Here is a 25,993-nt window from a genome sequence, read left to right as displayed (position 1 = left end):
ACGAAGGGAGACGAGTTTCTCTGAAAATGGGCCGATTAAGAAAATGAAAGCCTAATTTACAGTGTAGTTTCAGATTTAAATAACAGATAAAAATGTCTTGTATTATTTTACGAGTATGGTAAAAGACTTCTTTAGGAAACATAAGTATCTTAAAATTTAAGTAAATGTAAAAAACTTTTTTAAACAGAAGGTTTGTGCGTGTCAGGCTAAATCTTTTTTTTATTGAAAAAGTGGCAATATTTTAATTTTTGTTAGTTCAAATTCTAGAAAACTTCTAAATGTAAACATTTTTCAGTTCAAAAGCCTGAAATTTTTAGAACTCGTTGAGTAGATCATTGAAATGTGAACTTTTATCTAAACAATCATTTGGTTTTCGAATGCAAAATGTCAGTATTTGTCAATACAAATGCTTGAAAATTTATGGATAAAAAAATATTTTTTGAATTGTTTGAATGTGAAGTTATTTCTAAATAGCTATTTTGCTTTTGTAGTAATACTTTCTGTAGAACAATGTCAATTAATATGCTTACATACAGCACTTAATCAACAACTCAAGTTCTAAAAACTTAAAATATTTTTTTCAAGAAAATTTCAAAGTTATAGATGTATTAAAATGAAATACACTACCCAGCTACAGCAACAGGTTATGTCTTTTAATCTTGTTGTAATGCTAATTAGGCACCGACCAACATAGATTAGGGCAGGGTTTCCCATAACTATTTTCATAAACTCCCCCTAGGCAAAAATTTAAAAATTTCTTCATTACTAATTGATTAACAATTTACTTTTTATCGTCTCTCTAATTATTAACACTGACAACTTTATAGCCAAAATAACCCCTAAAAGGCAATAGTGTCTATTTTTGAAAAATGTCAGTCTAAATTGAGAAACGTCAGACTAAATTTGAAACCCTGTAAATAAGTGAAAAAAGTTTATCAAACAAAATGGTTTTGTTTTTAAGTAAAAAAAAAAGTTTTTAGAGCAACACCACAGTAGTACTTCAAAAAATCTTATTCTTATCTGTCTTATTTAAACTTATTTATTTATTACTTACATATTAAAACAATTACTAGCCGATCCAATTACCTAGATTTACGGTTGATTTTAAACAAAATAAGTATACAAGTTAATAAAAGTTTTCAAATTAGGTTTTTAAAGAGTGTTAGTTAATATCTGGATCAATTAGTATAACTGAAAAGCCTTTTTAAAGCAAGTTAAGTAGGTCTTCTTAAGATACTTTACTATTATAACACACTAGCCTATTCTTAAAACAATAATTAAGTCTTTCATTTTCAAAGCGTCCAGTAAAAAAATCTAAATTTCAATGAGTTGGAATTTTTAGTATTATTTTAACCATTAAAGAAAAATTGAAGCATAAAAGAGACTAAATTAGTACGCTTTTGACAAAAATAGATTTGATATTTAAACCGAATAAATATACTTAGGGGTCAGAATAACTTATTCTGAACTAACATAGATAGGTTTGTTTTTGAGAATGTTTTTTCCGACTATGTAATTGCGAGATCTTCTGCAGTTTTTAACAAAATCTACTTCTAAAATTTAAATTCAAGTTAGTCTTCGTCTTATGTTTGAACAAGTATGTATACAAATATACTTATTAAAAGTATTTTTAAATTTTCAAATAATATAAAGTCGGTTGTTCTTTTTATTTTTTTGCAGCTTAGTTTTATTTTCTAAAGCAACAACCTTTTTTTATTAAATGTTTTTAAAAAATATTTAATTAGAGCCTGGTGAGTTCTTCTCAGCTATTCGTGTCAACAATCAGATCCTTTAAGCGATAGCAGCAGTTCATGGAAATATCTTTAGGGGTTCTTCCATATTTTACTCATCAAATACTTCAACTTATTTTGCATGAACCAAGCAGAAAATAAACATTAGTCCTCGTCTAATAGCACAAATGTAATTACTAGTCACTGATATCGCAGGAAACAGAATAAATTAACTTACGTTGTTGAACTGCACATGTTGTTTAGAATACGCTTCTGTAAAAAACTGTTTTAAAGATTAAAAATATCTCACGTATATGTTAACCTACACGCGTTCCCAGGAAAATAAGAATACTTTGCAAACTTGGGCATGTCAATAATTTTTTCGAGGAACAGCTGGTTATCTAATTAAGTCAAAAATATGTGGGCTCATCTGGCGTTTATGCTTTATAGTCGTTGTTTAGTATTAGCGACGTAATTTCTATTGCTTGGATATTTTGTTGCTTTATTTTCAGTTAAAATCGCGGTCATGTAAATACATTAGCTAAGCGATCTATCGAAAGATAAAAGTTTAAACTAGTGCTGCTTCAGCTACTAAATCTAGTTTTAAACTTACACATGCAAAAAGAAAGATACATCTATAATACTTCCTTGTACTGATGAAATTTTAATATAATTTAAAAAAAGAAATGAATATTTCTTAGTTTTGCATCCTACATTTATAACGATTATTCTATAGTTACAGGAAATTATTATCCAATTAATTCTCCAGAAAATATAATTGGTAGGATTTAACAGCTTACTTAGTTACACCTGTTTACATTTAGAACCATTAAAAAATCAAAAAACATAAAACCTATATGTTTTTAGATGTCAAAATAATTTTTATTTAGAGTTTGTTATCAATCAAGTTAAATTAAAAAATGCAATCTATATTTCTAAAAGTTTTCTTTTCTTGAAACTTATTTATTGCTGTCCACGGCTTCAAATATTTTTTCAACAAAGATACAAACTTCTTTAACAACTTCAAAACGTTTTTATCTGACGTAAAACGATATTTATTTACGAATGTTGTGGTCTGTTAACCCTTGTTGTAGAACTAAAGGCAGAAACTAAACCAAAAAGTACTTAAAGCTAATTATAGATTAAAATAACTAAATGAAAATGTTTTAAATGCAATCTAGTGTTTTAACTCTGCATAGTTAACAATTAAATAATCTATTTTGACATGTTTTGATCAGATTAAATTAAATTAAACTAAACTACTGATATACTTGGTAAAATTTGTTTTACACCAGTAAACTTAGGTAAGACCTTAATACGAAAGTTAGTGTAACGAGTTTCCCTAGATCTTACAGATTTAACTTAAAAAAAAATAATGATAAAGTTTTAAAAACTAATAATAGCACATTGCAATTAAAACTCTAATATATTTTATGAGTTTTATTTAAAGTTCAAACATAAATTTAAAACTATATAAATTATTTTACTTTTCGAGATTATTATTTTTTAAGAACTACAGTTCCTTGAACAAACTTGACTCTTACTCAATGCTTTATGTTTGATCCTTTATATTTTTGATCCTTTATCATATACATTTGTTAAAACTTTACATATCTACTTTACCTTGTGAAGTTTTTAGTTAGAGTGGTATATTTAAAAATATGTCACTAGCATATAATATTTTCATTGATTTTTTCATTTATGTGTTGAATAACAAGTTTCAATCTTGCAACCTCCAAAAACATTTAATGCCGTCGTTAGCATCCATATGCTCTGAGATAGTTCTAAAACAATGAATTAAATAATCCTTTCAAAAACTATAGCAACTAATATTTAATAAATTTTTTAATAACTTGCTTTATAACATTCTTAGTCAGCTTATCTCAAAGTGAGAACAGATTGTATTAAAATATGTGCAGCAAACATTGTAGAAAACAAAATATATTTGAAACAGGTATATACTTTGTTCGAATATTGGTTCGACAAAGAATTTAATATTTTGGTACTAAAGATTTAGTAAACAAACATAATGTTGTTTTAAAATGTTCTGCTCTAAAATATTTTAGAATATTTTAAAGTATCTCTAGATATAATTAAATTCTTAATTTGTTATAATTTTAACTGAAGACTTCGGTATAGAGTAAATTTTTTTTAAGAATTCTTTATACAGTTATAAATGAAAAGTTGTATTTAAATTTATCTCCTTGAACCCAGGTTAGAAATTGTAATTGTTTCACCTATAACTATAAGTATAAAAATGTAGGCACTTATAAAACAAATTAAGAAAATCTAACTATAGTAAGGGTAGCTTTTATTGAAATAAATACTTGAAAAAGATAGTAGTGTGAGCGTTTTTTAAAGGTTTGACAACTTTTTATTTAGAGCTACATAATTCGATAGTTTGAAATTTTTAATTTCATTTTAGTAGCTTTTATATTCACTTTGTATGAAGATAAAACACCAAGTTAAATATTTTTTAACATGTGAAGGACAAAATATACTTATAGTATTTAACTCTTTTTCAAAAGGTGTTAGTCTTTAAATAAAAAAAAGGATATTTTTTATCACTTATGTCTCTTTTAGTTTTAATAGTTCTCAAATTTTAAGTCAACTTCAACCTAAAATTAACTTTTTTGTAACAAATATTAGTATCATACAAGTACGTTTATTTCTCAAACTATTTAAGTTGCAAATTTGTATTGCTTTAGAAGATATTAAGAATAAAATAGTTTACCAAATTTTAAAATTTGTCTAAATTTTAAAAAATTACTGCTAATTTCATAAGTTAATAATGAAGTATCATGCTATTGTAATCAAATTAGTTTAATAATTCAAATAACAGTAAGAATATTAAGTTTTAGTATCTCAAATCTTCCCTTGGTTGTGTGTTGTTCTTCGTGATTTTTTTGTCTTTATCAATCGTTTTAAATAAAAAAATCTTTTTTATTTTACAAAAAAATCTACAAATTTATATGTTTTCGTTATATTGCCTAAAGTACTTTCAAATTTTCTTCTTCAGTAGGCAATTAGAAGAGTTCTGAAGTTTTTATTCTAGAAGAAATAATTCTTTGGAGTTACGACTTCTGTTCACTCAATCATATTTTTTGTTTTTTCTTCACGTTTTTTCAGTTAAGAAAAGTATATTAGAAAGTGTACACCAAACTATTTCAACAAAGTGAACTATTTAATGAATTCAAAAAAAAAGTTGTTATAAGTATAAGTAAAAATAAACGTTTAAAGCTATTAAGTTTTTATCAATGTATTGTTTAAAAGTTTTTATTTTCAGCCAATAGCTAATACATATTATATATGACTTAATGTTTTTTAGGTTTATTTTTTCAAACTGACGATATCATTAAGCCAAACATTGTTTTTAAACTACATCTTTCAGAAAAAACCTTTTAATCAATTAAATAAGTTACATTAACTTGTTGCACGTAGTTGAGATATATGTAATTAAATAAATGGTTATCAGTATTTTGATTTTTTTTGTGTGATAATAATGATGAAAGTAACTGTTTAACAAACTAATAAAAAAAAGGTCTAACTTTAGGATGTTTTTATTAATTTAACATCTGTATTCTTTTATTAGAGTTAAGTACATTTTAAAGCCTACAAATTTCAAGTAAACAAAAAAACAGAATACTTGGACTTTAAAATACTGATATACTTTTGATTAGTGCAATTTTTTATTGTTATTAATTGAAAACGTATTGTTTTTAATTCAAAATGTTGAACGTTCAAATGCTTCATTTATTTAATTTATTTTTTTTAATTAAATTTATTTAATTTTTTTGTATAATTAATTTTTTAGTACTAGTTCAAATATTCTGAAATATTTACTTTTAGGCTCACGGCTTATTTTTTAAAGTCATATTCAGTTTAGCATTCACCAAATAAACAATGATAGCCTATAACAATTAGTTTAAAACGCCTTCAGTTCTTAATAACTAAAAAAAATGTTAATAAGAAAATTGCAGCTGCTTCTTTTTTTTTTCAACCTTTACAGTAATTTAGATATACGATAATAAACAACACATTACTGGATTTTAATTTTAGAGTGCTGTTTTTCTGTATTTTGTGTTGTTTTGTTTGCATATTATTAAATAAGAAACATAACGAAGCTGATTCTGATAGTACTTGAACTGGTGTTTCAAATCAATTAATATATGCAAAGGACTATAACGAAAAAAGAGAAAGTTTTTAAAATTTGTATGAAAAAATACTTATTTATCGAAAAAGTAAAACAAACGACTTAGTGGATTAATACTAAAGGACTAATTTTGATGCAGTTAAGTCTCGTATTTTTTCAGACCACATGAAAACCTAAAAGTTGCTTTGAAAATAACTTGTACAGATTATTTATTCATAAAGGTAAACTTTTGAAAAACTTACTGGTCTGTTATGTCAAAAATGCTTATATAAATGAAGGGTGGCCACTTGTTTTTTTGAAATCTCTCGTTCAATTTTATTAGAAAACTAAGCATAAGATATTTTTTTTTTCGTGAAAGTACTAAATTTAAGATAAATAATGTGTTTTAAAACCACTATATTCCTACTTTAAATAGGATTTATTCACTGAAAACTGTGTTTTTTGTTAAAGCTCTACAAATTAGTGATTTTCCGGATACTAGTTTTGGAACTGGCCGGACAATGCCGTTTTAGACTCGGCCGGATATTAAATTAAAAAATATCCGGATCCTATTTTGAAAACATTAACGGATCCGGATATTTTTGTTACTTTTTATAATATTCTTTAAACTTATACTAATCTCAATCAAAATGGACTTCAAAAAAGAAATCACTACTGAATTTTTAAATGTATTTTACAGTGATTAGATTTTATATAAGAGTTGCAACTCATTATTATTTTACACCAGCATTTTAACATTCACTTTTGTTTGATGATATTGCACTTGGTTTTTAGAATATTTTTAATGTAATACTTCTTTACTTAAAAACATATTAGTTCGGGTTTTACTTGTAGATAATACAACATAAGCACTTAGAAAATTTTTATTGAAAAATATCACTTTTTTTACACATAAGATTATGGAAGTACTTAACAATTATGAGTGTTAGTTTAATCGACATTTTATATATAGTAAAAAACTTACACAAAAATTTTAGCTTTTTAAAAATCTATTAAACTCCATGATTTTTCAGGTATAATGGCTAACCTTGTAAATAACATCAAATTATTTCTATCAACTTGTTAATTAAATTATACTTATTTTATAGATCTATAAAAAGACTACCCAATATAATTGATAAATTTATTCGAATTAACAACTCCTGAGTAAATGACAAAATGCCAATAAAATATTAGTGTAGTGAAATGACGAATTTAATTACCACAATTTGAATATACTACCTGAAATATAAATATTAACTTTTAAAACTAAGTAACAGAAATCAACTCAACATAATTCGTGTAACAATATGGATAAAAACGATTGTAGAAATCTTAATCTGGTGATAAAATTCAGTAAAACCTTGTAAAATGTTATGTTCAAGTACAACTATTATAAAAATCTAAAAAAATTATAATCAGTATAAAAAAGAAGATAAAAAAACACTTTTAAAAAAGTGTTCAACTAGTAAAGAAGAAATGTTATTTCACCAGGCGAACAGAAACATAGGTAGCGTTTTAATTTTTCTATAAAATTTTCTAGGGGCTGTGAAGAGAAGGGGAATTCACCTAAAACGAGAACGACTTTTCTAACTGTCACTTTCGGAAGAGCAGCTGCAAAAAAAAAAAGTTAAATTAAAAAAAAAGTTTTTAAAGTAAACCAAAACACAAGTTAAGTATAGTATTTGCAACGCAGGTTATAAGTTAGTTAAGTTTATTTTATTTCTTGCTTTTCCTTAATAAAAGTCTTAAATTTTCCAATTAATTCTTTCAATGACCTTTGCGGGGATTAGACATCAGTTAAATTTTAATATACACCTGTCTTCAATATATAAGTCATAATATCTATTAAGTAAACAATGATTGTTTCAAAGAGCTGTTGTTAATTTCAATGCTAGGAACTTTGAAAGATTATTGACTAACAAAAACAGGATTACATTTTGGTCATACGTAAATATATTGTGGGATATCTCACATCGTGAAAATATCATTTTATTCTAATATTTTCTTGCAAAGTGAAATTTCACCTGGTATTTTCTGTATGCTCGACTTGACACTCAACAGTAAATTGATTTTACAGCAAGTAACACTGCGAGCAAATTAATACATACTGCGTTCTAAATGTGGCACTACCGAGACTTGAACCCGGGTACTAACAATTTCGAGGCCATTTTGATTTCATTAGGCCATACAATCACATATTTAAGAAAGATAACTAGCGTTATATGGCGAAAAGATCTGTAAACTTTTTTTTTAAATTACGTTTCACTCTGTTTGGGTTTGAAAATAAATTCATAGATAGCTTAGTTTTAACTTTTTTATTGAAGAAAAGAAAAATAAACTAACCAAATTAACAAAAACAACAGTTTCGAAAGTAATAAATTTAATTATTTAAAAATCCCTTAACTTCATAATTTTAAATCTAATTGCAAACCAATGACCTAAATTTATTATCTAGGTTATAACATTCAACAGACCACTAAACAAAAAATATTTAAAAAGAGCTTAAAAACTTGGGTCATATAAAACACTCTCAATCATGCAATTTTGAAATTTTCCTAAAAAAATTTTATTAAAAAAGATAAATATTATTTATTTGAAAAATTCAATTAAAAACAAACTTGGAAGCGGACGAGAACCTGCAGTCCTTCTCCAGGTAAGATTCCAATTTACCGCTGGCAGCCAGCAGCAACCCGAGATATGGTGGGGAGGGTTTCAACGGGGTGGATATGAACTCGGGGTGGAACTGCACCGACACGTAGAATTGGTGACCTGTGAAAATATTGATATAAGTGACCTGTGAGAGTGATTAAAAAATAAAAACTTGTTAGAAAGAATTTAAGTTTCGCTTGTAAAAGTTATAGGTTAGAAAGTTAATGAAATTAAAAGGTATATAAAAACAAATTTATTTTCTATAGGATACTTTCATCATTCAAATATTCCTTTTAAATACTAAAATAGAAATCCATTGACTTAAAAATTCTATAAAAAATAAACTGAAACTTTTACATCTAGTTTATATTACTGATTATTTATAACTAACTTGTCTTTCGGTGTCAAAAAATGACAAATTATTATTGAGATACTTTTCTAACAAACAAAAAATATTTTTTGTTGTAAAGTGAAACAATGAAATTATACAACAAACAATATACCTTCCAACTCGGCAACTTCCATTCTCTCATTGTTTTCATCCCTGCCAACAAACATGAGTCCTTCTTGTTCAAATTTGTCAATGTAAGATGGGTTCACTTCGTATCTGTATAATATATAGTTTGAGAAATATTTAAGTTAAGTTTTAATTATGTTGTTATAAAAATTTATTTCGTATGAAGGTTTTACTACTATGTAACTAAAAAATCGTTACCTTTATTTATAGAGTATAATAATAAATCTTTAATTAAATTCCAAGAAAAAACATATACTTATTAGTAGGTTTACTACGAATAGTGTAAAATAACCCCTTTTAAATAGACTTAAAAAAAACTTTAGATATAAAATTTTTGATTTGAGTAAAAAATAACAAAACAATATGAACAAAAAAATTTTGTAGTAAATGTTATAGCACTGATAAAAATAGACATAAAAAAAATATAACAGTGTAAAATATAATTATAGTATTTAAAACAATAACTATATTTATACTATAATGTAAGTTTATACCGGTGTCGGTGCCTCTCGTCAACAAAGTCCTTGCTTCCGTACAACTTCTTCAGAACGGAGGAATCCCCCTGTTTGAAACAGGTCCTCCTCTTGCCCAGCCTCATGGTGCCTCCCATCTGTCCCTGGTTGTGCTCGGGCATTTCTATGACGACCGGGTGCGGGGTTTGTGGGTTCATCTCACTAGAGTTGGCGTCTGTTGGTTTGGTGGAATTTGTAATGTTTTGTTCATACCTTTTCCATAAAACTTTTTTTAAGCTAAAAAAAAATTGAACGATAGGTTAAATTATTGATAACAGTTTGGGAGACACGAAATTATTGTTTTTTGTATAATTTTTCTTGCAAAAAAAAAGTTTTTTAAGATTGAATTTTATTGACAGTTAGCAAATAATAATTTGTTACAATTGAGTTGGGTTTGTTTTTGTATTTAAGGTTTTTTTATTATTTAGGAAAGAGATAATCTAAATGCATGTGCTTTATCAGTACTTTGTTTATATGATTAGTAAATATTCTATTTATAAAACAACCAGATGACAAAAGTTTTGAAATTCGTGACCTTAAAAACATGACTTGATTTTATTAGCATATTTTTTGCATGTTGATCGTTTAAATATTTAATTATATTTTTTCTAGATAAGAGACTTTCAGTAAATATCTATTTAATTGTTTATACAAAATATTTACTATTATAAAAAAATTTACTGGAAGTATAAAAAGAAAATAAAACTTACTGCTACAAATAATAAAAAAACTAAAAAATATTTATTTAATAAAAAATATCAAAACCTATAAAAATAAATAAAACTTTTAAACTTGTGTTGCATTTTGAACTTATTATGATTTCAAGAAAAATTTAAATCTTTCTACAGTTTGTTTTTATAAAAAAAAAGACTTACAAAAACATGATTTCGGTTTTCCAGAAATTAAAAAAAAAAACTTAATACTGCTAAAAACAACTAATACATTTTAATTTTAAAATAACTTAATACCGTAATACTCTGTACAAGTCATATTTTTGAATATATGACTCATTCAGTTGAGAACTTGACTCTAACATAATTATAAATACATTACTAAACGTAATAACATTACGTGAATTATATTATCTAAGTTTAATTATTATTCGACATAAATTAAAGACGATGGCTAATTTTTTCAAAACTTTGCTGTATAACTATTTAGGTAAAACTATTAGTTTTTTTGTCCAAAGCTTAAGAAAAAATTGTCTCGAATTTAAGTTGTAAAAAATGATTAGTTACTATTATCACATTTCTTAAAACCTAACAAACCTTTACGAATTTTTTAATTTACCATTCTAAATACATGGCAAAAAACATTAACTTTATAATTAACAAAAAACATTACACCTCTCTCTTGAAACCTAGTACTTTGTACATAATGATTACAGGATTGCCAAATGTTTTTGGCAAATTTTCTTCAGGATATTAAAATTACACGTTTTAGGGTCCATTTTTAGTTTAATATTACAATTCAGTTATAAAAACTGTGTTAAAAAGTACAACGACACTGAAAAGATATTTTAAAGCTTCTTTAAATTAGTTTTTAAATTAACAAAATTTTGATGATGGCAAAATAATTTATCTATATGATATTTTTTTTGTGTTAAATCAAAGTTTTACTACTTAACATGTAAAAATTCTTAAAAATTCCAGGTTTTTTAGTAATTTTTGTTCAAAACTCCAGGTTTTTTTTTTTATTTTCAAATTCAAATTTTTTTAAGCCGTAATTGTCAAATTCCAGGTTTTTCAAGGACTCCAGGTTTTTTTGGCTACCCTGTGATTAGGTATTTTTATCTTTAACCACTAAACTTAATAAAAAACTAAATATAATCAAACAGTATTCCCACCTTTGAAGACTTTAACATATTTTGTAACTAATAATCAACTATTTATCTTTTTATTTTTTATGATACAAATTACAACGTTATTCCCACCATGAACCGAGTACCCATAAAAACATCATTATAACACATAATCATCTAAATAAAATTCACTCACCCTTTAAACCCACACTCAACAATTTATGAATACATACTACAACTGAACCTTTATAAAAAATACAAACAAAACAAACTCACCCTTGAAACCGAGCACGTTCCTGGCAAACTCGATGACGACCACCTGCAGTCCGAGGCAGACGCCCAGGAACGGCTTGTTGTTCAGCCGAGCCCACTCGCAAGCCAGGATCTTGCCCTCCACACCCCTCACTCCGAACCCTCCCGGTACCAGCACTCCGCTGCGTGAGGTGGTTTGTTAAGAAATTAATAAATAACTACTTGACTTACTAATCTTTAATATGAATGCCTAGGAATAATTTACTCAATTTTGTAGCACTCCGCTATTTGAGTGAATCGATTTTTAATATTTATCTTAATATTTGTACAAAATTAAGGAAATGTTCAATGATGCTTAGGGTGAATCATAGCAATATAATGTATATATTCTTATATTTGGAAACCCTCCTGGTACCAGCACTCTGCTGTGTATAAGGTAACTAATAATAAAATTATATGTTTGTTGTCTTTTGTTTGATGTTCATTTTGTATGCATAAAGGCGTGTCGAAAAACATAAAGTGTATAGAAGTTATAAATTAATTGTAATAACTTGAGAGATAAACTTTCTGGTTGATGGTATTTGGTTTGGGAAACATTAGGTATTTTTCGCATTTAAGTTAAAATGTAGTGCATAGGGGTTGGAATTCTGCTGAGAAATTTTGATTTTATAAATTCAATCTGGCCCTCTTATGTAGTGACTTTCATGAAGTGTTACATTATTAATTATATTAAGTACGAAATTAGTTTCAAGTTGTTAGAACATACTTTTAAAACTATCGAATTGTTATAGCTTTTCTTACTCACTGACAAAATTCAGGTACTTTTGGCCATAAAAATAAAAGACAATTTTTTTTCATAAATAAACATTGATAGACATATTTAGAATTAAGTTTACATTGTCAATTTTAAAAATGCTCTGAAGAACCTTCTAGGTGAAACAGCGTAAGCTTGAATTGACAATTGTTGAATAAATTATATTCAAGAACTAAGTTTACAAATTAAATGAAAAATTAAATACAGAAAAAATGCAAGTATTGAAAGTTTTAATTAAAAATACTGTGAGTAACTTTATTTCTACTATACAATTGTCTATAAAAAATTCAAAAGTATTATTTAGATACTAGTCATATAAATGAACACATAATGTTATGTGTTATGTAATTTGTGTATTAAAAATATAATTTAATCATTAAAATAGGGAGTTAGTTAGTAGATAAAGTTGTGATAACTGATAATTTATTTGTTACGTAACTTGAGTTTATCAAACACTTGAAAATAGTATGTCAATAAAACATTTTAAATACTTTAGTGAAGTTTGAACTAATACCTAGTGTAAATAAATTATTTCGATTTATTTAATACTCGTGATAACAAAATGTGCTACTAATCTAAACTATTATATAATTTTATAGAAATTAAAAGAATAAATTAATAAACCTAAAAGTTCACTAATAATTAAACCGACCATTATTTTTTGAATTACAATAGATGATGATAAGACTAAAAATAATTGCTTGAACTCAAACTATTTTGTCAAAAATATGAACTTTTTATTTTTTCTAAACAAGAAGGAATCTATTAGCAAAACGTTATACATGTAACAAGTTAACTTTCTGAAAAAAAGTTTTTTAATAATGTTCTCATATAAGTGTTCTTAGTTTATCTGTTTTACATAACTATTCAAAAAATGTTTTTCAACTGCCTGTTAATAAAAAATATAATAAACTATTAAACAAATATTTTTGTTTATAAAAGACAACTCTTAAATAAACTTTGGCCAGATGTTTAATTAGCGTTTTGTGAAAAACAATCAAAGTATCAATTTGTTTTTTTTTATTAGCATATTTAACGACAGAAAGCAACACCTGGTTTGAACTTTACTATTAGAAATAAAAACGTGTGAACTGTACACACTGAACAGCAATTTTTACAATGGTTTTAACTAAATTTTCATTTAGCATTTCAGCTTAGTTTGTTTTCTGAACAATTAAATTTTTTTAAACAGTTATTTAACTCGGTCTGAACTAGTTGCATCTATGCATGATATTTTCTGCGTAACTTAATTAAATAATACAATTTGAGCTTGAGCTAATTATTATGATAATATTCATTTTACTAATGTAATAGTACTAACTCAGCTTGAACTAATTGCTTCCAGGCTTGGTGGTATTCCACAGGGTTGCTTGTTCTGTGATCTTCTTGAAGATGTTGGGCTTCCACAAACTATAAATACATGAAATTAATAAACAAATAAATACTTATGGCTAATTTTAAAAATCAATCTTTTTTACAAACTGAAACATTTGAGAACTAGCTAGAAGTTTAAAGCTTTTGTGCTTCAGAAAATACTATTAAATGAAACAATGAAGAAAAAAAAAATGTTAAAGATTTATTGCTCAAAATGTTTATTACAACCAACAATTTAAATTTTTTATTTCAATTAAAAAGCGGTAACGAAGTTGTTTTAAATTGGAATAGAAGTATTTTATTGCTGACTCATGAAAAAAAATTGTGTAAAGTTTATTATTTTCATTATTTAAAGTTTATGTTTAATCAACTTGTTGTTTGTTTAAACTTCCTAACCCTTAAAAACAATAATTTTGAATACAAAGCATTGGTTTGTTCTTATAAAAGGATATTATTTACACAGTTCAAAAATATTAACTTTTTGTTTTAACTTATTGAGGTGTATATTAACAATGATATAATAGATCTATAAACTTAACTAAAAGAAAATTAAACTTTGAAAGCACACAAAAACAAAATATTTTTTGGAAATAAAAACTCTTCAAAAATAATTAGTTACTTATATTTTTAATTATATTGTCAAAGTTAAATTAAACTTTTACAAAAACAGAACTCTTAAAATTACTAAACTTATACAGTTTTGACTATTCAAGTTGAAGTTTCATTCATTCTAGTTCATATTTTAAACATCTTAATAAAAAATAAACTCACAACAAGCTGTAGCTTTCTATCAACGAACAACGCAGCGTGCTCGAGAGCTTTTATGACGGATGCGTACGCGTCTTTCAACTTCACGTATTTTCCGATCATGGCGATCTTGCACGTGGACTGCAGTCTATCGTGCCTAGAAGTATTATTCAAAATTATCAAAATTGAGGAAAAATACAAAGTAAGTTTTACCTTTGCATAAAAAACTGTCGAACTGTCTTACATGCAGCAAAGAAAAACGTCGCTAGTTTTAATAAATTAAGTAATTTACAAACTTGCGGTTGGTATATGCAATTTATTTATTTGTTTTTTTTTTGACTTACAAACCTTGCTTAGTTTTAATTACCAGCATTTAAAAATACACTAAGAAAACGACTATGTCAGTGGTTCTAGTGGTATGTATCAGGGGTCTCCCAAGCTTTTTTTAAATGGTCCCCTTTAAAGAAATTAAAAAGCTATGACCCCTTGAACAAGATTACTCAAAAACTACCACTAAAAACACCTAAGACCTTTTTTTTGCTTTTCATCAACAATCCCAGAATATTTAGTGTAAATTTCAAACTATGACCGCGTGGTCCCCTTGTGGCTCGTTAACTGCACATGGCCTCCGAGGGGGCCACGTGACCTACTTTGGGAAACCCTGTTCTGGACCTTATCAGAACTAATGAAAGAGCTACATGCAATCGAAACTTTTTGTATAACCAAGGAAAAAAGTAGTCTTACAACAACAAACTTATCAGCGAGCCTCCTCCACTTTCTCAACAAGTCGTTGTTGTACTGGGGTTTGATGCCGAACCGCTCCATAATCATCTTGGGCACTTCCTGCTGTTCCAACAACAACGGCACCCTGTATATCGAGTTGACGGTCGGCACCGATATAACCTGTGCGGGTGTTGTTTGCCATTAGTTTATTCATTCTTGAAAACTATAGTTATTAAAAGTTGGTTCAAAGTCATTTGTTTATATAAAAAATTAAGTTAATTCAACAAGTATGTCTGTAGATGGTTGAATTTACAGTAGATAATAAATTTACAGGTACCGTTAGACTACTATTATAAACACAAGTTTAGAATGTTATACCTAATTCTTATGTACACATACATACCAATAGTTTTATTAAACTGAAGAAAATCTTACTAATTACAATTCAACCAACTGATTAAGCATTAATAATAAATTTTATTAAAAATTGAAACAAATAACATCAAAAATATAAAATTTTCAGTTACCTTTAAAACTATAATATAATGCTAATTATAATATCAATTTTTATGGCAACTACATCCATCATAGTTTTGTTATATCAAAAAAAATCTAATAATAATCCCAACCTGCTTTGGAGGAACATGGCAGAACATGGATATCTTCTGCTTGTTCTCTTCCGTCAGCGCGTCCCTGCTCATATTCCTGCACATTATCAAGTCAGGGGAAAGCCCTTTTCCCAGAAGAACTTGAACGGTGTGCTGGGTTGGCTTCGTTTTCTGCTCGCCAGTCGACGGCTGTGTAGAGATTTTTAGGTTTAAATTTATTTTTTTTCAACAAAAACATTTTTTTAAGTTGATAAGGGTTATTTGAACATTTTTAAACTAATCAAAATATGCATGAAGGTGTTTGCATGAATCAGATTTGCATATGTTAATAACATATCTTAAATTACAAAGATGGTTTGAAATAAAAGAAGAATTTAAGTGACATATTTAAACCACTTTTGCTGAGAGCTGAGAATCAAAATAGTTTGGTGATTTTTCAACAATTTTTTCAATTTGTAGTGTAAATGTTTTGTTCTGATTGTTAGAATTCGTCTTTATTAAATATTATTAACCTTGGAAAAAAAAACAATCTAAAATATTCAATTTTTTTTACTTTTCGTATTATAAACCTTTAAATTTAAAGATTTTAAATTGAGTCCAATCAATTATATTAAAACGTTATTAACATTTTTTCATTCAATAAACTATTAACCGAAAATTTAGGCTTTAAAATATCAATTAAATTTGTTCAGTTAAAAAAAAAACAATATTATATTTGGTTGAAATCAAAAAAAAGCTACAGCCTAACTTATTGAATAAAGTAAAATATACGAATTTAGATAGGAAATTAAACAAATAATAGTATTAATCGTTTTAAATGATAATTTTCAGCCTAACAGTTCGTTGGTTAATTATGACCATTAAAAAAAAATCAATACATGAAAGCATTCATTGATAATTTGGAAAAAGAATGGTTTCAAAGTTTTAACTCAAAAAATAATTAGTATTTTGTAATAAACTTTTTCAGGAGATGAATATTTCAAAATTTTCTCAGTTTTCACTTGGTAAATTATTAATTGTAGTATTAAAACATAAATAAAACTATTAAAACAATACTAGTATTAATGTGTTTTGTTTTAGAGCGTTGTGCCAATAAAATTTGTACAAAATATTTAACAACTATTTACGAAACAAACCTTTTATTAGTATAATAACATTAATACTTTATTAATACAATAATATCAACAACTAATTCAACAAACAAACCTCGGGCACTAGGCTGACCAGTATGTTGAGAAGGTTCTCCTTACCCACTCTGAACTGAAACTGCCTGAACGCTTCCACGAACGGCATTCCTTCGATGTCTCCGATGGTTCCTCCCAACTGTGAAATATAAACAAACGTTTATTATATTCATACCTCTCAAATGTAAAAAATATAGTAAATTAACTATTACTGACTGTAAAAAACCTTAGATGATAATTAAATAATAAGTTGATATACATTGAGCTAGCACGTAAATCGTGGTTGCCCAAAATAAGGGTAGTATTGTCACTTTTTGGGCGATTTTAGTATGTCGGGGTGAAATAACTAGTTAAGCGGAGGTTATAAAAGAGTTTAGGAAGCCCTGACTTAAGGAATGCTAGCATATTTTTCGGTCATGTTGTCAAATTTGCATGTACTGGTTAGAATTGGATATATTTTGGGAAAAAAAAAAGCTTTGCAACCCAAAAAATTATTTGACCCCTAAAAACTCATATTATCCTTTTGTTAAAATTTTAGTAAACGCCTTTTTATACATGTCTTACAGTTTATATCTTAGATTAAACTTTATATGTTCATAGGCATTAAAATTACTTTTTATGTATCATGATGTAATGATCAAGTAAGACTATGGCAATTTTATTTATAATTTGTAGTTTTTGTAAACCCGAAAAGAAAAGCTGGTTTCATAACATAAACTTTAATTTTTATTGTAGGTGAAAGGTTATAGCTTAATTCGGGGTGTCCACTGTTTAAGGCAAGTTATTTATGGGCTATTTATAATGAATTCTGATTTTACTGATAATCTGGCAACCATGAAGAAAATGCTAGTTTTACAAATATGACAAATTCCTAAACCCTGGACAAACAAAAATTATTTTTCAAGTACTTCGATTTATTTATGTAAATTGTAATGTAAATGTTATGTAAATATTTATTAGCTCTCAACTAATCTTTATTTTAACAATAAAAAGTCCTTTGTAATTAGTATTAAATACTCAAACATTGAATATGGAACTAAAATATGCTTAAAATTCAAAACACACAGATCATACCTTTATGATGCAAACATTTGTGTTAAATTTAAAAGATTAATAACAGTCAAACAATAACAAAAATTAAAAACTAAATTATGCTAATAAATTACTAATTTAGTAGTTATCATAAATAACTATCATAAATTAAAAATATATACATATACTACCAAATACTTCGATAATGCTATATCAGGTGTTTTAATAATAAATTATCAATAAATTACTTATGCAAATAACATTTTTAGTTAGTTTACTAATAAAAAAATAGTTTTTCACAATTTCAAATACCTCAATAATGCAAACATCAGGAGTTTTTTCTGTGTTTTCACCAACTGGGATCTGAGCCACTCTCTCGACCCAATGCATTACAGCGTCGGTGATGTGTGGTACAACTGAGAAAAAAAATTGATTAGTATTTTATATACTTTTAACATGGTTGCCACTGATCAAGCTGAGAAAAATTTCCTGACTTTTCCTGACTTTTTACTGACTTTTTACCAAAATTTTCCTGACTTTTCTAAATCAAACTCTTAAATTAAACTTATTCTAAAATACATAATCCAACATTTCAAACTATACAAAGCTCTCAATCTAATTTTAATACAGGTTAAAAACGACAGTTTTTTGCTGAATTCTATCATCAAACTTCCAGTACATCACTTGAACCATCTGTGTATGATTGATGTTTGTAATAAACAGCTCTATCAGCAAAATACTTCTATTATTACCTTATAAGCACAGCTTGTCTGAAAAAAGACACAATTTTTAGCATTTCCTAGCATAATTGTATCTAGATAAACAAACGACATATAAGGAACTTTTACAATTAAAATCTTAAAAGAATAACAAATTTTTACAGTTGAAACCTTAAAACAATAAAGAACTTAATCAAATACTGTTTTTTTTAATGTATGTACTAAAATTTATTTTCTCCGTTATTTTTTAGCACTTCAACCTCTTCATCTAATGAAGATATGGTTTCCTTTTTGTGGTCTGCAATCCGCTTCAATTTTATGGCAGTTAAAATCATTTGCCTCATTTTATTTAAATCGCTCTCATCTGCTGCCCCTACACTTGTTAAAGAGAATATTTTCTCTAAATCAATCCACAACTTGTGGGCTTCATTTCTTTTCTTTTGGCACTCATTTATTTTTACCTCCAAATTTGATGCCTCCTCATCATCCATCTTTTCCTGCCTTTGATCTTTTAAAAATGCTTGATATCGAATTTAAAAAAATCTATATTGAAAGTATACTTAAACGAATTTTAATTATAAAATATTACTCTAACACTAAAACGTAACACTCTATAAAATACAACATACATTGATCTTGCCGTGGCTACCGACATCTGCATATCTTTCGTGACGTTTACTTGATATGGTTCTAGTTTGTAATCATACATGTAATCTTTAACTCTTTTTCTGGATTTAATACTTTCTTCTTTCATGTTATCTTTAAGCAGAGCCTTGTTAATACTAAACCCTCGTTCCACCTCCGCCTTTCCATTGTGCAAAACAAACAATAATTGCAACAGTTTTCGAAGAGAAGACTTGGTACAAACTCCCAATGTTTCAAATTAAAACTGGTCCAAACGATCTTGACTTCGCTTGAAGCTTTTAAACTTTAGTACATTCATTGGTCAATTTATCAAAGTTCAAATTGATCTATGCTCTCATCACCTTCAGTGTTGGAGCACATTTTTTGTTTCATTAAGGAGTGCACAATATTGACAAAACGCTTAACCAGAACTGTGACTCCTAATTTGTCTAGGTTATGAGGATTTAGGCATGACATATTACTAACAAATGTAGTTCCAATAGACATTCTGCTCCGGAGACTTTCAACAGCTTTTATAACAAATACTCTACATTCTTTATCAAAATTTAAGATCATTTGTTCCTTAACTAGGTCTTTTTTCCTCAAGTTTGAAAGTAAATTGGTTACTGCACAACCAAGATCAAGAGCAGGATTCAGGAAAGCTTGATCATTCAATTCAATCTTGAATTACTTGGGAAGGCTGAGGTTCGAAACTATCCTGTCTTTCATAAAAATACACAGCAATTTAATTACCAAGCACGAAATGTCCTCATGCATAAAGGCAACAGTAGGCTGGATACTCTGGTATAGTGTCAAAAAAGGTTGCATGAGAGATGCTACATAACTAAAGAAATGCATCTTCACTAACACAAGATAATCAGCCACTGCATCCCTTAGACTCGGTAACATCTGCTGTCAGGGCATTTACTCTTTGGACCTAACTTCCAAACTTGAAATTTTTTTAATGTTTGGCCAAATTTTGATGGCACAATCAGCCACTATCTTATTGTCAAGCCAAAGAATTTTACAAAACAGATAAAGAAAAAGTTTGCTACCAGTTATTGACTTGTAGTCCATTTTCCGTCCTTAAGCTTTTTTCAAAAGTTTATAAATACTTTTTAAAATGTCATCCAGCTTCCAGTTGGTAGCGTCAGCTCCAAGCTCAAAAGCTCTATGAGCAATGTGGAGACTGCAGTTTTATAAAGGATATTTTACTAATTTATACCAGATGAAGGCATTGGAAATAAAATTAAATATTTTTTTTAATTTTAAGGAAAATTTTGGAATTTTTTTTGACCTTAAAGGAGTTTTAATTAATTTCTACCATTTGAAGGCTTTGGAAAAAAAGGAATTTTAAAAATTTAAACTGAAAAAATCTTTTTTTTTTTAATTTTACCAAATTTCCTGACTTTTCCTGACTTTTTTTCAAAACCCCCCATTTTTTCCTGACTTTTCCTGACTTTTGTCATTTTTCTTAATTTTTCCTGACCGAGTGGCAACCCTGTTTTAATGACTCATAAAACCCAGTATTATTTTACAACTTTAGTAATATGTTGGACAACTGAAGTTTAACTTACTTTATTTTACGTGAAAAAATATTTAATTTAGGTTTTATACAGTATTTATACTTTTAGCTAATCTGTGTTATTCGTAAACCCTCCAGTAGTGCTTTCCTGCTTGGTTACATGCTCAACAACTTTAGTTATGAATATATTTTATTATTATACATGCTTTAGTAATATACAGAACTAATACTTATTATTATTTCATATGTAATTTTTTAGTGGTCAATAAAAATATTTATTACCTTGCACAGTTTTTCCAAGGTAGTCACCTTTTCTTTCCTTTGAAATAACATGCTGGTAGATTTTACCTGGAATAAATAAATGTAGTTCAGATAAATAGAAACTAAAACGCAACAAAAAAAATATTTATTTTTTGAAGAAAAAATAGATAAATTTATATTGTTATTAAGTACAGAAATATGGAAAAATAATTTTGTTTACCTGACTTTATTAGCAAATAAAAAAGTAACCAGTTGTAACAAAATTTAAATGATTTATTTATAATTTTCTTGATTAGAGCTTGTTAAGCAAAAAAAAAAAGACTTGTCAAACAGTACACACAATTGTTTTTACAAGATTTCTTTTAAAAGAACTAAAGGTTAAGTTGACATTTAAAATATGTTATATTTCGCATTAACAAACCAGTAGTAAAATATTTCTACAGACAGCAAGAAAAAATGTTTATTTTATTCACAAACTTTTTATTTTATTATAAGTTTAACAAACCGGTGGTGATGTTGTTGTCTCTGTGCAGTCTGACCTGCAGAAATCTCTCGTAGTTTCCCAAGTCCAAGTCAACCTCACCACCATCGTCCAACACAAAAACCTCACCTGTTTTGATTGGTGAAAATTATTAAAAAAAATTTGTAACAGTAGATACCTGTAAAATTGGTAACAACTAGCAAAAATAGTTCACCTGTATAATTGGTTATACTAAAATTCAAACTCTAAGACCAACTAAAGTAAAATTGATTTTATTTGGCAGTACAAAATACAGGTTTATACTATACTAATACATCATAGCAGGCTTACAGTAACTAATATAAAAACAAATAAACAAAACAGTTTTATACATTTTTTAAAGTATGGAAAAAAAGCATAAAATAATTAGTTTAATAACTAAATCAAGAATAAACCATTCCAATAACAAATCAGAAACAAACCATGCTCGAATGGGGAGAAGGTACCAGCGTCAATGTTGAGGTATGGGTCAATTTTGATGGCTGTAACTTCGACTCCGTAAGATTTGAGAAGCGTGCCGATGCTGCTGGATATTACTCCTGTGAATATTTAAGTAACTATTTGAAATCAAATAAAACTAGTGAGGGATTGATGCTTCAAATCAGGGTTTTAAGAAACACGGCAATATCGCTCCATTAATGACAATTTTGGCTGTCAAGAAGTTAATTATAATTATAAATATTGAGTTTTACCCATCAACAACAATTAATAAGTAAATTGGCAATATCTAATAAATGGGGGCCATTGTTATTAAGTTTCTATGGTATAAATAAAAACACTGCCTTTAAATAAATTAAATGGAAATTTTTTTAACATTTTTAAAAATTATAAACTCAGTTCTTGTGTCAAATTTTTGATTTATTGTATGTCTGGTTTATTCCATTATTTATTTTAATTTATTTAATAGTATTTTAAATTAATCTAAACATAATATACTGCTTAAAACAAAAAAACAAATTTATTGTTTTTAAGGAAAATTCAAATTGTAAACTAATGTGGAAAATTAAACACCACTTTAATGTATTTATTTTCAATAATAACTTTTTTTGGAACTAAACATGAGAGTTTTTTGAATTTTTTTAGTTAAAAAGGAAATTAAGAAAACCTAACATTTTAAACATCTATGCAGTCTGAAACTTACAATCATTAAGTGGTCACTATTAATGGTCACTATTTTAAATGTAAATGGAAATATTCCCACCAAATTTTATTTCATCATGTGTAAAGGTAATGTAACTCTGGTGGGTAAAATTAAACTATTACACTGAAGTTTTACTTATTTAGTTTTAATTTAGTAACCAAGGTTGTCTAAACCGTGAATTTCATTATTATAAAAATAACCCAAGAAGTATATGACTTATGAATCACATTTTAATTAAATAAATAACACATAATTAGTGTGTGATCTTTTTTATGTATAGCTAATAAATTTGCATTAAAAAATGGACCAAAGCATTTTGAAATTAGTGAAAAAAACTTAATCAGCTTTTATTAACACCTTTTTTTTTCATTATAAATTTTAAAACAATGCCAACTTATTTTTACTTATACATAACTTAGTTTAACATTTAAAAAAAGTAGTAAAATAAAATATTTGTTTGTAATTTTTATAAGACTTTTGCCATACTTTTATATGAATAAAACTTAATGATTAAAACAAAATGATAGTGTATAACTATTTTTGTTTTATACTTTTTTAATAAACAAACAATTTTTTACCTTTTCCAATTCCACTGATGACTCCTCCACAAACGAGAATGTACTTCATATTTATTTTTATTAAAGTCTGTTTTAAAAACAACGTTTTTAAACTTAATATTTATTATTGTCAAAGTTTATCTTTTTAAAATTATTTTAGATTAAATGCCATGTTTCACTATATGTTTTATTAAATACACAAGTACTTTAAATTACATTAAATTAAGAAAAAAATCAGGCAAAAATGTTCCAATATAGGAAAACTGTAATAAAAAATTAGCTTATTTCATGAAAAACATCTGAAGCAAATAAACTTTGCTTAAAATAATTTTAATTTAAATTGTGTTACTAAACACTTGACTTGTATGTTTATTTATGATTTGTTGTTATAGGCAGTACTTTGATTAATTTATACATATAGATCAACTTAAAATTAAAATTAAAAAAATTAAGCAAAATATGATAAGAAGCAGTTAGATAACTTTTGACACAATTTCAAACTGTAAAAGTTTTATTAATTTTTCAGTGCATCAAAACTTATAAAACAGGGATAATTTTATATTGTATGAAAAATCAAACTTAATTTTTGAAGTAATGTACAACTTATCTATTTACTAAAATATTTAAATTTTTTGCACAATAATAAAACAACATACAGTAAATATGTTTTGATAAATATATCAGGGTTGCCACTCGTTTTTTCAAAGTTTTTTCAAGGTTTTCCAAATTTCTTCCAGGTTTTTTAAAAGTACACACTTTTGTGTCTATTCTTAGTTTAAAGTTAAGTTTAAGGTAAGAAACTGTGTTAAAGAGTATAAAAATATTAAAAAGATAATGTTAAGTTACTTTGAATATGTTTTTAGATAAAAATTTTTTTGATGATGACAAAATTTTTATGTTTATATGATAGATTTTTTGAGTCAAAATGAAATTTTACTACTAAATATGAGAATGTTAAAATTCGGGGTTTTTAAGTGATTTTTGTTCAAAATTCCAGCTTTTTTTTTTTTTAATTTCTCAAGTTCCAAATTTTTCCAGTTTTTTTTTCCTAAATTGTCAAATTCCAGATTTTTCCAGGTTTTATTTTATAGGAAACCCTGTAAATAGCCTGTAAATAGCTAGTAAAATTTTTTTAACAAAAAGTATTGAATTTATAAACAAGGTTGTCTTAGCTTGAGACAAAAAACTAGCCTGAGTTAGTTTAAAAATATCTTTTTTTTCTTTATGGTGCAATTATATTTAAACAAATGTATATGTAACATATTTTAGTGTGCAGTAAATACATTATTTTACACTTTATATTTACAAAAGGTTCTGAAAAAACTTTTGTTGCATATAAGTAAAGCTAACCACTAGTAGAAAAATTTTGTTTAATAATTAAACCAAAAAAAGAAACAACAAAATTATAAGTTAATTAGTCAATTATTTATACGTAGATACAAGACAAAAATTTGGTAGACTATAATTATAACATTGGTTGCATCTTTCTTTTAAGATAAAAAAAATTTAAAATTTAAGAAACCTTCAGCTTTATACAGCGTGTACTTAAACTAATTATATAATATACATGAGACAAGTCATCAGCAAACACAAACTAACTAGAGAGAGTATAAAATTAGTAAAATACAACAATAAGAGGAAGGTTAATTATTGCAAAAATATAGTTTAGTTAAAAGTAATTAAACAAGTTCAAGTCGTTGTTATAATTATTTTTAAACAATTTATAAACTTTAACATAGAAACTGAAACACAAAAGGTCAAAACTACTAACAGTTTTAAAACTATGTATATCAGGTTGGCCATCTATTAAACCATAAATATTTTTAACTTATATAATATAAATTCAAGACAAACCTATCTATAACACTAACATAGATTTTATTTGTCAAAGGCATAGGGACGTCCACTTAGATTTTTACAAGTTGTTCTAAAGTTTATACTAAGCTATCAGACATTTTCAAAGTAACTTTCAAGATAAGTGCAATTTAAGTTGATGACTTTAAAAGGTTACTTATAGAAGGTACAAACCAAAAACGCAAAAAAAAAACATTATACTAACAACCTATCTTATCTTTCATTTTTAAAGGGCAATTTTAAAGGACATTTTTTTTTACAAAAATTAACATTGGCTTTTATTTCAAAGATTATAGTATATACCAGGGTTGCCACTGGTTTTTGGCAAATTTTCTCCAGGTTTTCAAAATTTCTTCCAGGTTTCTAAAAGTACACATTTTTGGTCTATTTTCAGTTAAAAGTTTAAGGTAAAAAACTGTGTTAAATAGTATTAAAAATTGAAAAGATACTGCAAAGCTACTTTAAATGTGTTTTTTAATAAAAGAATTTTTGATAATGACAATTTTTTTATCTACATTTTTTGTGTCAGATCAAAATTTTTCTACTTAAAATGAGAAAATTGTATAAAATTCCAGGTTTTTTAGTAATTTTTGTTCAAAATTCCAGGTTTCAAAAATTCTCAAACTTCAGGTTTTTCCAGTTTTTATTGCCTAAATTGTCAAATTCCAAGTAAAGTGGCAACCCTGATAAACTATCACATACTTTTTATACAAC

General features: G+C 26.5%; 1 protein-coding gene across 1 annotated transcript; it reads right to left on the bottom strand.

Moving 5' to 3' along the window:
- Positions 1-7,168: 7,168 nt before the first annotated feature.
- On the bottom strand, positions 7,169-23,509 carry LOC145829347 (CTP synthase 2-like). The gene is made up of 15 exons (XM_082937111.1): positions 23,447-23,509; positions 22,150-22,266; positions 21,713-21,817; positions 21,229-21,294; positions 18,391-18,494; positions 17,069-17,185; positions 15,884-16,051; positions 15,286-15,434; positions 14,556-14,688; positions 13,732-13,820; positions 11,621-11,778; positions 9,526-9,718; positions 9,018-9,121; positions 8,484-8,634; positions 7,169-7,476 (listed from the first exon to the last, which is right to left on the bottom strand). The coding sequence occupies exons 1-15, from the start codon at positions 23,493-23,495 to the stop codon at positions 7,452-7,454; spliced, it is 1,728 nt and encodes a 575-aa protein (XP_082793237.1). The 5' UTR covers positions 23,496-23,509; the 3' UTR covers positions 7,169-7,451.
- Between the last annotated feature and the right edge of the window lie 2,484 nt (positions 23,510-25,993).

Source organism: Thalia democratica, chromosome 2 (assembly GCF_965202585.1).
Source record: "Thalia democratica chromosome 2, ktThaDemo2.hap1.1, whole genome shotgun sequence".
NCBI lineage: Eukaryota > Metazoa > Chordata > Thaliacea > Salpida > Salpidae > Thalia > Thalia democratica.
The sequence above is the reverse complement of the archived record's forward strand: the minus strand, read 5'-3'. Positions and strand labels throughout refer to the sequence as shown.